The sequence below is a fragment of the Lepisma saccharinum genome, chromosome 11 (genome assembly GCF_977018435.1).
Source record: "Lepisma saccharinum chromosome 11, izLepSacc3.1, whole genome shotgun sequence".
In the NCBI taxonomy this organism is placed as follows: domain Eukaryota; kingdom Metazoa; phylum Arthropoda; class Insecta; order Zygentoma; family Lepismatidae; genus Lepisma; species Lepisma saccharinum.
The window spans coordinates 55,337,466-55,351,946 of NC_139239.1; the positions used below are offsets into that span (position 1 = coordinate 55,337,466).

General features: G+C 37.5%; 1 protein-coding gene across 5 annotated transcripts in view; it reads left to right on the top strand.

Moving 5' to 3' along the window:
• LOC145994809 (tachykinin-like peptides receptor 99D) overlaps positions 1–2,708 on the top strand; it is a 616,641-nt gene extending 613,933 nt beyond the window's left edge. For 4 of the 5 annotated variants that reach the window (XM_083131117.1, XM_083131116.1, XM_083131120.1 and 1 more), the window contains one exon: positions 932–2,708. In XM_083131117.1, coding sequence (XP_082987243.1) covers positions 932–1,059 — 128 coding nt within the window. In that variant the 3' untranslated portion in view covers positions 1,060–2,708. The remainder of the gene's footprint in view (positions 1–931) is intronic. The other variant, XR_014442396.1, reaches the window with a different exon arrangement.
• Positions 2,709–14,481: the final 11,773 nt, after the last annotated feature.

The following is a 14,481-nucleotide window of genomic DNA, read 5'->3' on the forward strand; positions in this document are numbered from 1 at the left end:
CACACACAAATATACTAGAATGCCAATAATATAAACCAATGTGTATAGAAGCAGAAGCATAATGAATGGTCGAGAAGGATGTTTTTGTAAAAAATAAAAAAAAGAATGACATTTATTTAGTTATATTATTTTGATATTTTCCTCCAATTACTTTAATAATAATATCAATAATATTGTAAAAGCTCCTTCCCACTAGTATATCCTATTTACATTCGCTCAAATCCATGATGGCGAGAAGTAAATTGTTTAATTAACATTATGCAGTAAGCATTCGATTGAAAACATGATACCTTTAACGACACGATCCTTTTGCCTTCACCACTAACATATATCCTTTCGCTGTATGCAATAAAGCCAATGATATGTGTTTGTACTGCCTGAATTTAAGGTTAGAGTTGAAACTTCCAAATTCATTTCCTTATATCACAGTACTGGCACGTTTTAAGTAGTTCTATATATGAATGCAGCAGAATGGTAAATATTCATGAGTGCATCGGAAAGATAATTTTGACTGTTCGCCGAGTCATTAATGTTTATTCCCTCTAATTGACTCTTTTTCCAGTGGTTTTAAAATGTGAACTTTAACGTGTACTTATTTATGAAGATAAAAGCAAGGAAAATGTATTTTTAAAAGTAGTATTAGTGCCATCTCCTTCCATTTGTAGTGTGCACTGCAGATATTTTCATAGATACGTGAAAATTTATATTGAAGCGTGTGTGATATTAATATGATGACAATGTGTAGCAGCTTTGTTGCATGGCTATGTATTACTGAGCGGACTCTCTGTGTGTCTGGAAGTCTGTACTAAATATCTCCTACTGCAGGATTGTTTTTTCTTTTTAATGATTTCAATGTTGCATGTTGCAGAAATACTTCGATAACTGAACTGTCTTTTTGTTGTTCCTCTCCCCATCTCTCTCTGTCTTGCAGGATCTGTCCACATCCCACTCCACATGCGTTCCGACGCGAGAGGAGATTCGGATTTCGGAGGTTCCCAGTACTCGACGTTCCGTGCCGCACCCAGATGGCGAAACGGGGACGCGTCCCGGGTTTCCTGACGGTCGGGAGACTGCGACAGGCGACGCGCCAGAGTGCAGACCTGGATCTGAAGAAAGATGACCCTCAGGAGCACCTTCATTGTCTCAGTTCGTCTTCGTCTTCTCCCTAATTCCGTCCTCTTAAGATACCTCGAGCAATTTTTTGTCCGGCTGTCGATTCTTCCACAACTCCTGTTCAGTTGCCAGCTTCGCTCCTCATCCTTCTGCAAGGTCACGAGGCCCAAAGGTGCGGTTGCGAGTCTATCTCAGCCACAACAATGACCCAAAACGCCAAACGACACGTCTCCCAACAATGAATAAATTCTGAGGACACTAACCGGGACCAGAACAAAACAACAAAACTTTCATGCGTCAAGAAACTATTTTCCGAAACTAGAGTTAAATTATTTTTCATTGCCATAGACAGAACTAGCTTGTATGTAGTCTTCTGAAGGGGTTTGAAAAGTGGACTGTGACAGCTAATCCAGTTTTGGCTCTGGCGACAACTATTGTGAATACGCTGTGTGTCGATAATTGCTAAAACAGAAAAAGTAGATTATTAGTGCCAAACTAACACAGACCTGACGAAATAGAAATAATACGTGTGCACGTTTATGGAAAGCCTAGAAAATAACAGAGTTAATTAACGAAACCCTATAAATATTGCAACGATAATGACTCTTGGTAAATTTGAAGATCTACATGCGTAATGATGATAACTTATATCAGTGTACAATGAGTTCATTTTATGCTAAAAGCATTGATAAAAATGTCACAGAACTGATAATTGACCTTGAGTTTAGGATATGACGTAGTACATCTTCAAGTGATTTGTAAAGAGGTTAAATCCATTGTTGCGTCGGATTGTTCCGCAACAACACTCCTGCCTTGACTGTCAACAATATTGGCGCGCATGTGACTAGAAAACACGGACTTGAAGCAGCGCCGATTTCAAATGTAGTGGCGAGGGTAAGGTGTACGTAAAAGGTATTATTTATGTATAATATCTACTCCTCTTGAGGAATTTGGGGGGGGGGGGGGCTAAAATGCCTTCCCCCTCAAAGTCGACGCCTATGCTGACATGTTAATATAAATTCGATCCTGATGGAATATTAACAAGAGTTCTGCTCTTTGTGTCGATGTATTAACTGTTTGGTTATTGCCAGTACTGTATATCAGTGTCGTTATTAAACTGATTTCTTTCAAGTTGGAGCTCTGTTTGTAACATCAGCTCGCAATAAACTCGTTACAATTGTATAATAGTGTGTGCTCACTAGCATAAGCTGATGCCCTGTGAAGATACTTCTGAAAATTCAGGTAAATAGAGTTTGTAAGTGCGAAGCTTCTGAGATGTGGTTATCTGACAAGACTTGTTTAAGTTCTCGTGCAAATATGTCACTCGTTTGACGAAAGATGATCACACAAACATTTCACATGAGTTTACATTACGAAGTACTCAGCGGATATTGAAAAACCACGCTCATTTGGAGCGTATACCTGTTCCTACGTAACCTGCCATTTTTTCCAGGCATGTGTGTCAGTAGTGGCAACACTACATCAACAGAAAAGAACTTACAATTAAAACTCGTGCAGAAAAAATGACTTGAAACCTGTTCGAGAATTCCGGGAAAAATAAACGCTTTTCATGTTTTCCTCAAAGATTTTTTTTTTTTTTAGAAATGTATTAACAAATTATGAACGTGAGCGAAAACAAGTGTTCTAATAAGTGTGAGTGTACATGTTGATGTGCTTCCTATGTGAATACATATAACAACTAATGTTCTTGTAAAAAAAACATGTGTTAAATGAACTATGTACATTAAATATACATTATGCATATACATATATTTTACGTCCAATATTCTATTTTTAAAACTCGATGTCAGTTCGCGCGATTGTTGACCTGAGAGGAGAGAGCTTGTATTTTAAAAATAATAATAGCATCGACTTGCTATATACAGTGTTATAAATATTTTATCTTCTTTGTCCTGAATCTTGGATCATAGGTGCATCAATAAAATGCCATTTTCTACTTAGTGCTGTCTGAATTATTATTTACAATCACATTACCAAAAAATATAGTTTGAAGAATGTTTACTGTATTGTCAATTTGATTGTTGATACGTTTTATCTAATAATGCACAGTGTGTCCAACTCAAAACCCTTCTATTGTAATTTGTGACTAGAGTTAGCTTATTTTCAGAACATTTCTGGCTTGGGCACCCACAGAAAATTTTCCAAGAGTGTCAAAATAGATATTTTGACTTCGTGTTTACATGTCATGAGGAAGAAGTGTTTTAAAGGAAATAGAAAGAAAGAGATATGAAAGAAACCGTTCAAAATGAAAGGAAGTGAATTAAAGAAACTAATGAGGAGAGAGTTGAAGGAGAAAATTAGAGACGGATGAAGGAAGAGAAATGAAGAAGCGACACACACAACCTATTCGCACCAACTTATATGGGTCCGTACGAGCCGAGCCCACCCAATAATTTGTTGTTATTATTATTATTATATTTGTAATAGTGATTCGTGGTGGTTTGCTTTTTGAATTCAGTAAATAAGACTTTTTAAGAAATAAGTAACTATGCATTGTTGGAAGGGAGGGCTCATGAGATTTTTTTTGTGAACTTCTAGCTCTAGTGTTTGAGCCCACACCACGTTTTTGAAAATTTGGTACCCCTGCACATACACGTACGCCACAGCTAAAGGGAGAAGCGAAGTAAGTAAGCGGTAAGGATAGAAAAAGATATAGAGAAGCTAAAGAGAGAAAATGAAATGTGATTGATTGATTTGGTCTATTTTACTTTGCTTTTCTTCCACGTTTGGCTATTGCGAAGATGAGGATGAGTGATGATATGATGAAATTGATGAACGGACGCTCACAAGGAACACCCACGCTCGGGTCAGAATTCGAATTCAGGAGCCGTGGCGGAGTTGTTAGCACACGGCGCTAGGACGCCAGGAGTTCCGGGTGAGCCTGGGCATGCGTGTTCTTTGTTGAGTGTCCCTTCATCACTCATCCTCATCTTCGCGATTAGCAAAAGTGGCAGAAAGAAAATCGAACCCGGAACCCTTGGCGTCGTAGCATCCTGTGCTAACTCATAAGAAGAAATAGAGAAGCAAGAGAGATATGGGAGACAGAGAGAAATATATAAAATATGTATAAGTAGGAAATTAATTACTTGAACAAGTGGTTCAAAATTTAATCAATTACAGAATACTTTGTGGTTTTATTATGTAGTGCTTCATATTTATTTTTTAATAATATTGAGCAATGAGATTTTTCATACTTACATTTGTGTTTAACTTGTTATAATGTTATTTCGTAGGAGTATTAATGGTCACTAGGAACGTTTTTTTTTTTTGTGTAATTTTTAAAAACTATTCTGTGCCTACAGTGATGGCTTCAATGGCTGTTATCAGCAGCACAAGATGAAAACGGAGAGAGAGGAAGATGTGGGTAGAGAGAAGCACAACAGATCGATATTTCCTTCGTTGTGTGTCATCGACATTATCCTTAGAAGTTTGGAATATTGTTACGTTAGACAATAAGTGATAGACATGGCCTTGGAATGCGACAACACATGGTATCTGTCTGGTGGATGTTGTCGTCTTTTCGCCGATAAATACAACCGTGCCTATCACCTATTGCCTAATATAATAATATGCGAAACTTGTTGTGCCTAATGTAAGAATACTCCAAACCTTTTTTGAGAAGTGTATAATTAGTTGAAGTCAAAACTAATTCCTTTCAACGCCTCCTCAATGGCACAGTGGCAACGTCGCGACCTCTTAATGAGGCAGTCCCGGGTTTGATACCCGATGCAGGCACACTGTGATTCGGATCCCACTTTAAACTACAGGTCCAGTCCCCATTCCCGGCAATACCGACACAATTCTTTTTTTTTTTTAAAAAAAAGAAAAAAGTTTCACATAATGGTCGCACCTCACATTTTTTGCATTTGGCATTAAATCTGCGACTACTATCCGTTATTCAAACATACCATGCGAATATCTACCTATCTGTTGATAGAGGTCACACATTCTGATTGAATGGAAGACAATGGTTAAAAGGTTTCATACATTCGGGGTAAAATTGCGTTTTTCGAGTGTCCGTAGTCTGGAAGCGAGAAATAACAACCTGAGTCGAGAATAGTGTTGCAACATCAAGAGAAATTTCCCTTTTTTAGCGTAGGTAAATTCCTACCTAATTTTAGGTCAAAAACAATTTATGAAAAATATCAAAATTGGACGTAAATTTGAATTAGATTCAACCTCCTTTGAAGTTTCAAACACATTTTCACTTTTATCCGTTGCTTAATATATTCCTCCAAAATAGACTATAATTAATATTTTCAATTTGACTCGGAATGGTTCCAATATCTAACTTTTGAAATTATTATAACAACACTGCTAATGATAACTTTATGATAACTGTTGTCGCTACGGTTCTTGTATTTTACAGTGTACAGGGTGATCCGAAAGTCTTGTCAAACAGAAAAGCATTAACGTCCCCCACCCCTTCCCATGTTCTTGTATTTCTTGTATGTTCACTAATGACTGACATTAGTTGATAGATTATGATTATATTTACACATCCAGCACATCCGTGTGAACACAGCACCTCGAATAACCTGCATGTCCTTTTCTCATGTCCTCATCACTCAATTCCTTGACAAACGTTGGCTTAAACGATTTTAAGTGCGAATGTGTGTCAGCAAGAATGTTTTTCAGATTCACAGTTCGGCTAATGGTTTCCTCAATGATTTTTACATGGACCTCAGTGGGCCCATCAAGACGTTCTTCCACACTATAAGAATTTGTGTCTGTCATCTGAAATGAAACAAACTGAATGCACATAAGCTCCCAGTCAATGTCAGTCCTATGAAGTGAACTATAGACGAGAAATACACATCTGTGCGAAGAACATGGAGGGTAAGAAGACTTTTAGACCATCCTGTACCATTTCATTACATTAATATAACGTATATATATATTTTTAAAAAATCTCCCTTCCTTATTTTCTCGTTCAATGGTTTTGATGATGGATATTTCAATTTATCCTTGATAGGTAACATTTGTATGTAAAAGGGATATTTTGTACATAGGAAAGTGGTTTGAACTCATTGATTCTGGCAACACTACTCTCTTGTCTGCCATCCCTACATTAAACGTAAGGAATGTCCAATTCAAGCGTCAGACAGGAAGGCAAACGCAAAATATGCCCGGGAAAGAGGAAAATAATCATCATATGTTCAATATTGTACGCTATAAATGCCGAGAAGAATAAACTTCTTAAGATATAAATGATATTCTAATATAATTAGACGTTATTCTTGTTGCCTTTTATTTTCAAAATAAAAAGGTTGAGATAAATTCCATTGAAGACATCCTCATTATCTTTACCGATCGATATTTCTGCACAATTATCAATTCTAAGAGAAGAGGAGAATAAAAATTATGCATCATTTGCCTTCCACCGTTCATCATGCATTCATAGAATAAATAAATATCCATTTCTCATCGAAGAGAAGGCAGAAAAAAACGAAAAAGGACTTCGTTATAAATAACGTTCAATTACTGAGCATCTTTTTTGGTCCTTTTTGTTTAAAATGAAATCTACTTCCTTGAATTCAATAATGACAGTGTTTTGCATTGGAAGGAAATTGAAATAATTAGAACTCGAAAGCATTGTGTGGTTGCAGTCAGGTAAATCGAAGACAATGACAACTTGCCTCTTTTAATATAAAGTCGATGCAGTGAATACGAGATAAATACATTGAAATTATGTGCTCACAGTGCATGTAATGTTTGATTATGTTTTTGTATACAAATAGAAATGGGAATAATTGTGGAATAAGATAAAATACTAAATAAATTGCTTATTTGTTAACTGTATATTATGTTGCAATTTTACGGAGCATTTTAACTATTCTCTGTGAAGTGTAAGAACGAAGTCAATATAAAGAAATACACGTGGCTTCTCAGAAATCCTATTAGTTGTTAGAATAGCACATGTTCAGGAATCTTGCGCGTAGGGATGTAAGTAATAGTTTCGCCTGGTTTTTCTTTCCGAAATGTTGTCGCACATACAACCACCTTGTATTTAATGGTGGGCATCATGCATTTTGTTTAATTTATTGAATTGCCCTCGTATATATTTGCTTTGTGCAATCTGTAAGCGATATTGAATGTCCTGGGATTATAGTAAATTCTAACAAAAATTCTCGTTCGTTTACGATAAACTGCCAGTGCTTGGCAACCCTGGCTGAGTTCTTGTTTTATTTTTTAAGCTTTCGTGTCTGGCTCTCTCACTATTTCTCCAATTCCAATGTTCTGGAGACGCGACAAGCCAAAACCAGCTCCGGAACGTGCATCATTATCCGAAAGAGAGAAAGGGAAGGGGATAGATGTTGTGTGGTCCATGAAAAAAAAAAAGCAGATCTCATATACCAAAAGGTGGGTCCCTCTTGTTTATGCCAAGTCGACAGCAGGTACAAATGGAATTTCAAATACTGCTCCCCCCTCCCTCTCCTGCTTTCCCCTCTCACAATCCACCCCGGTTCAAAATGGAAATTCATGCCACGGGAAAATACATCTCGCACTGTTGCTACATTGTATGTTGGTCCTGTTATTTTTCAAGCATTGGCACCCCAGCGCCACCGCAACACGGGGGCCTCAAAGCTAATTACGTCAGCACAAAGAAACGAAAGAAAATCGCCGGCATTTGTCTCCGGTCGGTTATCACGTCTGCTACCTATTTCTCCTCTGCTTGCAAATGCAGCCGCAAGCAATTTTGTGGCGGGGTGGTTTTCGTGTCTGTACGAATTCCGGGGATGTTCGAAAAGTAAGGAAACTGCAGAACAGGATTTGTGGGAAGTTTGGTCACGTTGCAATGTGCGTAACCGGTTTTGAGGTTCGTTTCATCGTCAATCTACGCCATCTGCTGTGAGTTCCTGGAATTTGGGGTTGTTTTGCACAGGTGCCTGAGGTATTGTATCACTCCTTGCTTTCGTTTTGAAGCCAGTGGGCAGAGCTTAAGTTTGTCTGCGTAAGATGGCAGCATCTACTTCAACCAATGACTTAACAGACAGGAGAACATCGCATCGGCTGCTGCAAGCGCACACGGGCTGGAATGAGCATGGAAGTAGGCTTCAACTACAAACGAAAACTCTGCTTTACACTTTACACTTCAATACCACAAAAGAAACGATAACTAGCTTTATTTGCTTATGGAATATTATTCTTTCAGGTTTTCTGTCGTTTCTATTAGTACAGTCGTGTGTTGAGCAGGCACCACTGCTTCCTAAATCTTGTTCAAAAGTACACAAAATTACATGCTTTCTTACGGCGTCTTCGAATGTTTTGGTCTGACTTCTCCGGTTCTGTCACGTGAACCGACTTCAGGAAAATCGCACTAGGCTTACTCTTCCCCCGTGATACCTCCTCCATGGTTTTGCTAAACGAGAATGGTACGAAAATTGATTTCAATTTTTAATAGTGGACTGACATAGTTCGACACTTCTTGAACCGTTTAATTCCTTCTCTTTTCTTAGGCATATCCTCATTGCGTACAGGTGAAGAATTGTGATCTTATTAGATTCTTCTCCTAGACTGAATCTTATGAAATAATGTACCTGAACATCTCTGTAAGACTGATAAATTTGTTGGTTCATTTTCCATGCATTTTGCAAGTGGAATGTAGAAAATGAATATTATGTCAGTGAAATGAATAGGGAAATAAACACACGTATTCGTGATCCATTCTAGGATTTGTTCTGGATGGTAGTTGTAGTAATATTTGCTCTTCATTGTACGATGTTATAATTATGAATCACAGGCATTGTTATGTGACCAAATTATCTTGTTAGCTTCTTCTTCAAGGAAATCTATCATTTAAAAAAAAAATCTAGAGCATATTTGAACATGTGCAAATTTAGTATTTGAGTATACTGCATAGCTTTATAAGCATTTGAACCATAGAACAAATTTATGTAATGTATTTTGAAGAATTCTTATCCGATAAGTGAATCTTTAGTGTTTCTCTTCCAAATAAAGCCCTTCTAAGGAAAAGTAGGCCTAAATTGTGTTGTTTTTTTTTTTAATAAAAATTGAAGTCGATTCAAATCTTTCCAAGAAACAATACACACTGTGTCGTAAGGTTAGCCACAAGTGAGAATTTTATCATTAATATTATTATTATTATATTTTTATTATTATTATATTTTTATTATTATTATTATTATTATTATTATTATTATTATTATTATTATTACCAGTAATATTTGTAGTAGTAGTTCTACTTTGCCTATTTCACAATGAAAACTTGTAAAGGTTTGCATTTATGAGTGTAATATTTTCATAATGTACACGAATATGAGTATTTAAAACATCCTGATGAACTAACATTATGATTCCCTAAAAGTATTATTTCGGCTGGATTATGCACTAAAAAGCAGGGCCGGATTAACCTATGGACAACTGGGGCAATTTTCCCGGGGCTGTGAAGGGCCTCCACCAAAAAAATATTTTAACCAGCTGGCTATGCTTGTGAAAAATTAAATAAGAAGTTGTATTTTAAAAATCAAAAAAACTTCAATATTGTCGTATGTCTACACTCTTCTGGATCCAATTGTAGCACAGCTCTCAGTCGATCTGTTTGTAGTTATCTGAAGCTCAGTATACTTTATACCATGGATTGATTTGGCTGTGGTGTGGAAATAAGGTACACATATTCAAACAATCAATTCTCAGATACGATTAATATAATAAATAATTCTACGAAGTACATAACTTTCATTCGTTAATAACATCGTATTAGAACTGTGAGTTTTTCTAAGGAAAGAAATTTGTGGAAATACTAGCGCTTTCTCAAAAATGAAATTAGTGAAAACCAGGCTTCGTGCTGGCATGGGACAGGATCGCTTATCAAATCTTTGTTTATTAAGCATTGAACATGAACTTCTTCGTGAATTAAACTTCGATGATACATTAGATGAATTTTCGGCGAAAAAGGCAAGAAAAGTATATCTACTATAAGTGTTAAGCCTTTGGGAATTTTCTTGAAGAAAGTGTAGTTACTACAATATCCACAATGAACCAGTCCGTGATTGTCCAGTAGATGGACCGTGCATATGTAGTGACATGTTTACTCTTAATTGTAAATAATATAATTTATAATAAATTATGTACGTAAGTACAGTCTGCTGCTCAGTTCTATGTTTCCGTCTCACCCCTATTTACCATATATTGTAATTAGGGTGTTCACTCTTCATCATATACTGTAGACATTTAGACGCAGAATTTTACTTACTGCTGCTATAGCGCTAAAATTTTCGTCCTGTACCTATCTGCGATATGTTCGATTGTGAATGACTACTTATTCTAAAATCAGGTCTACCATTTCAACTGCTGAAAATTGGTGGATATATTGAGCTAATAAAGCTCCTAGCAGGCCCGTAGCCAGAACTGATCTCCAGGGGGGGCTCACGGGTTATCAGGGGGGCTTTGTAAAGCAAGTCCCTTTTTCAAAAGTTTATCAGTATTAAATTAAGGTAAATTGAGAGGGGGGGGGCTTTAAGTTACATAGAATTTAGAAATATCATACAAATACTACATTTTTTCTTTACCTTTTAAAACATCGGTTGAAGTGTTAATTCACTGCTACTGAAATCATCCCTTACTACACACTCCATACTACTTTTGATGATTCAGATATTTATATCACACAAAATAAAATGAACAATATTGAATCATAGTGCCTATAGTACATTCAACCACCGGCCGAAGCAATGAAACTCCCCTTAGTTTCCAAAACTTGGGAGCTGTTGCCCTTTGACGTAGATGTGGAAGGAATATGGATGATGACGTCAAAGTCACAGATTTCTGTCTAACCGGGAGGCCACAGCAGGGGCAGCGAAGGTACAGATAACGAAGCTCCCCTATGAAAGAACTTTCTAAAGTCTAGAGAAGGGAATCTTCCAAATACTTGCCGCTACTTAGACTTCTTCTTATAAATAACATGCATGTAATAGCTGCTTGTTCATTTTCTCGAATTTATCCTTCACCAAAGTTGTGAGCAAAATTAAATCTGCTGTCTACATTTTCACTCTTCACTGCAGACTATACAAAATAGTTTTACCTAATGCCAAGGGGGCTGACGGCAGTGTCAGGGGGGGGGGCTGATGGCAGTTCCAGGGGGGGCTCAGCCTGGCTACGGGATTGGCTCCTAGTAAAAAATAATAATAAAATGGGGGAGGGCACAAAACATTTTGCCCAGGGGGCTCCACAAACCTTGATACGGCCCTGCTAAAAAGTACTAACAAAAGTGCTTTTTGAATAACATTCGAGAATAGATTCCTAACGGCGATATGCAAGCAAGCATCCAAAGCTCACGTGTTGCTGAAATAGGGCGCCATTTTGCGAAACCATATTACGCCCAGTCTGCTTCGTTTCAATTTAATTGAGAGAGTCCGGCATGGAAATGGTCGTTGCGGTCGCTAAATTCCTCTCCGGAATCACATACCCCCTCCCCTTCTCTCCAGGGTCGCCCCTTCCGCTAACCCCCACCCCCCTCTCCCCACATTACCAGCATGAAAAATGGGGCAGCGGCAAAAGTGGGTGCTTCGTCAACGTTAAGGCGAAGGGAGACAATTAGAGACTCAGAGGTTTGTGGGAACACTGACCAAGGGAACGGATGAGGAGGCGTGGCTCAGCGAGAGCAGGCCAAGTCCACAGCTGCCTCCCTCGTCCACTTAGCGCCCAATACAATTTATGACTGTTGATGGGAGCGAGGGACAACCAAACAAGTCCGCGGTCAACTTTCTTGCAATCTGAGAAGGAAGCCACCAGATGGGGCCAGAGAGAGAACTTGCCCTGAGATAACTGGAACAAGTTCATGAAATTTAAATTTTGAGTTTGTGCTGACATTTCTAGACTTTCGTTTTCGGTATCCAGAAAGTGCAGAAATCATTTACGGAAGTCTGAAACTGACTTTGACAATACACGCGACGGTATTTTCAATTATTATTTTTTTCTACAGATCTTTCGACGCGTAATATTATGCATCAGGGATACCATGAAGGAGAGCAGAGAAAGTGATCTCCGTATGTTTTTCTTTTATAATAAGACCTCGATTCTTTTATAATAATAATGGACTCAAATATGAACTTTTCAACAATAAATTATTATGAATTCAATTACAATTTTATGATTTGTAAAATAATAATATTAATATACGTAATACATATTTTCTTAACGACTGAAAGTCAAGACATGGAATCTTACTCTGTCACTCCTCCCTCCGCAGAAAAGTCCTTCGGGTGCCCTAGGTCGTCTGAGGAATGAAATGAATTAACTTTACTCCTATTTTTATGTGATAAATCAAATAATAATGTATTTATGGTTTTGGGTGTTGTTCAAACCCCATAGCCTACATTACAGTTTACCAAAGTCTCCAACGGGGAGACATTATCGAACAGTAATTCTCCGTCTCGTCTCGATTTTACAAAGTTTGACTTGTCCTCGGTCCTGTCTCTATTTTCAAGAGTTTTCTCATTGGAATTTTGAATATTAAGATGTAACGAACTTGTACCAATCCCTTCGAGTTCTGAGATTTCGTGCGACTTTGGTTTAGGTTATTTTTTCAAAGGTCACACATTCTGATTAACCAACTATCCAACGAGACGAGAGTGTCGAACAGGAAGTCTCAGTGTTTTCAGTCTTTAGAGAAGCACGTCTCAACTTTGGTCTCGTCTTGGAAGTCAAGGAAAAGTTCCCCGTGCATGTAGCACCGTGCCGAGGAGGTACATTTAGTGGATGTGGGGGATAGGGCCCCACATATTCTCGATCTCGGCAGCTTTGGAGGTGATGTTATCAGCATCACGCTGCGACCGCCTTTACCTCCCACGGTTTCCTCCAGGTAACCACTGATTTGAGGCTGGGTGAAAACCGGATCCGTTTTTAAGTGAGGACAAGGCCGGAAAAATTCCGACCTTAATCGAACCCGGGTATCCCGCGTGGCAGTCAGATACCATACCGACTAGTCTTGAAAGTCAGGTATCGAATATCAAACAGCCATCTCAGTCTCGATCGACTAGTCGCCAAAACCTGCCCTTCAGTCAACCGGTAAACTATCGTTTTCTACCGAATTATAAGTTTCCTGTCCTTCTCCAACAGTGCTGATTTGAAAATCGCAATCTAAAAATGTGAGCTATAAAGAGCGTCCGAAAAGTAAAAAACAGCCAAATGCGAAGAATACACACACACACACACACACACACACAGAGAGAGAGAGAGAGAGAGATGTGTGTGCGTGTGTACAACCATTATATATATGCACGCAGGGTAGACCAAAAGTCGCAATACATAGGAAAATAACATTTCGTTTTTAAGTTTTTCTATTTATTTATTTTTAAAGTGTTCTTTCTAATGCGTGTTCATCAAGAGTGGAAGAAACGTATTGCAAACCAATGGTAACCACGTAGAGGATATTATATGAATACATTGTTTCTTATCACAACATATTTATTTGTCCTATGTATTGCGACTTTTGGCCCACCCTGTATATATATATCAGCCACGTATCTAGAAATATGTTTCGGGGGGGTCCGAACGAAGTTTTTCAGGAATAATAATATTTAATAACAGTAATGTTTAAATTATTATATAAAATTAAATTAATACTAATTACAATATATAAATTAATATTATATTATTATTACACGATTAGGTAAAATGACTATAAGAATAGAGATATAACAGCGCATATTCATTACGTAGCTTATCTGTAGTTAAAATCGAAATAATTTACATAAAAACAAGTGACCTGGCAATGAAATTATGTCAAATAGATAAATAATTGAATATTTACCGAATAACAAAAATGATGTTACATGTAGTTGGAGAAAAGTGAGTTTCTGATATATATTTTTTGCATAAATTATTTTGAGTAGTAGTGCACATAAATCCTCTTTGTAGTGTCATTCAAAGCCGTATGATCCCAATATAATCCTTGCCTTCTAAAAAGTTCAGAGGAAATTAATAACCATCGACAAATGCTAATATTTTCATTACTTCATTTTAGTACTTGGTAAGGCTCTCAGGGCGTCCAGACCCCCCCCCCCCCTTTCTAAATACGTTCTTCTTGTTCTTCCAAGCCATATGATCCCAATATAATCCTTGTCTTCCAATAAGTTCAGAGACAATTAGAAGCCCAATATTCACGAAGAAATTTTACAGTTAATTGTTGGGTTGGAGATGGTGTGGCAGATTGGATTTTAACGAAGTCGAAGTTCCTGTCCACTGTGCGTTTGGTCCTGAAGTGGCAGCCGCTCACCCCCATCACCATGAAATATTTTGATGCAAACCTACAAAAATAACATGGATAATTTTTTTTAAGATTTTGCAACAATTTAGATTTTCTTCTTGTATAAATGAATAGGT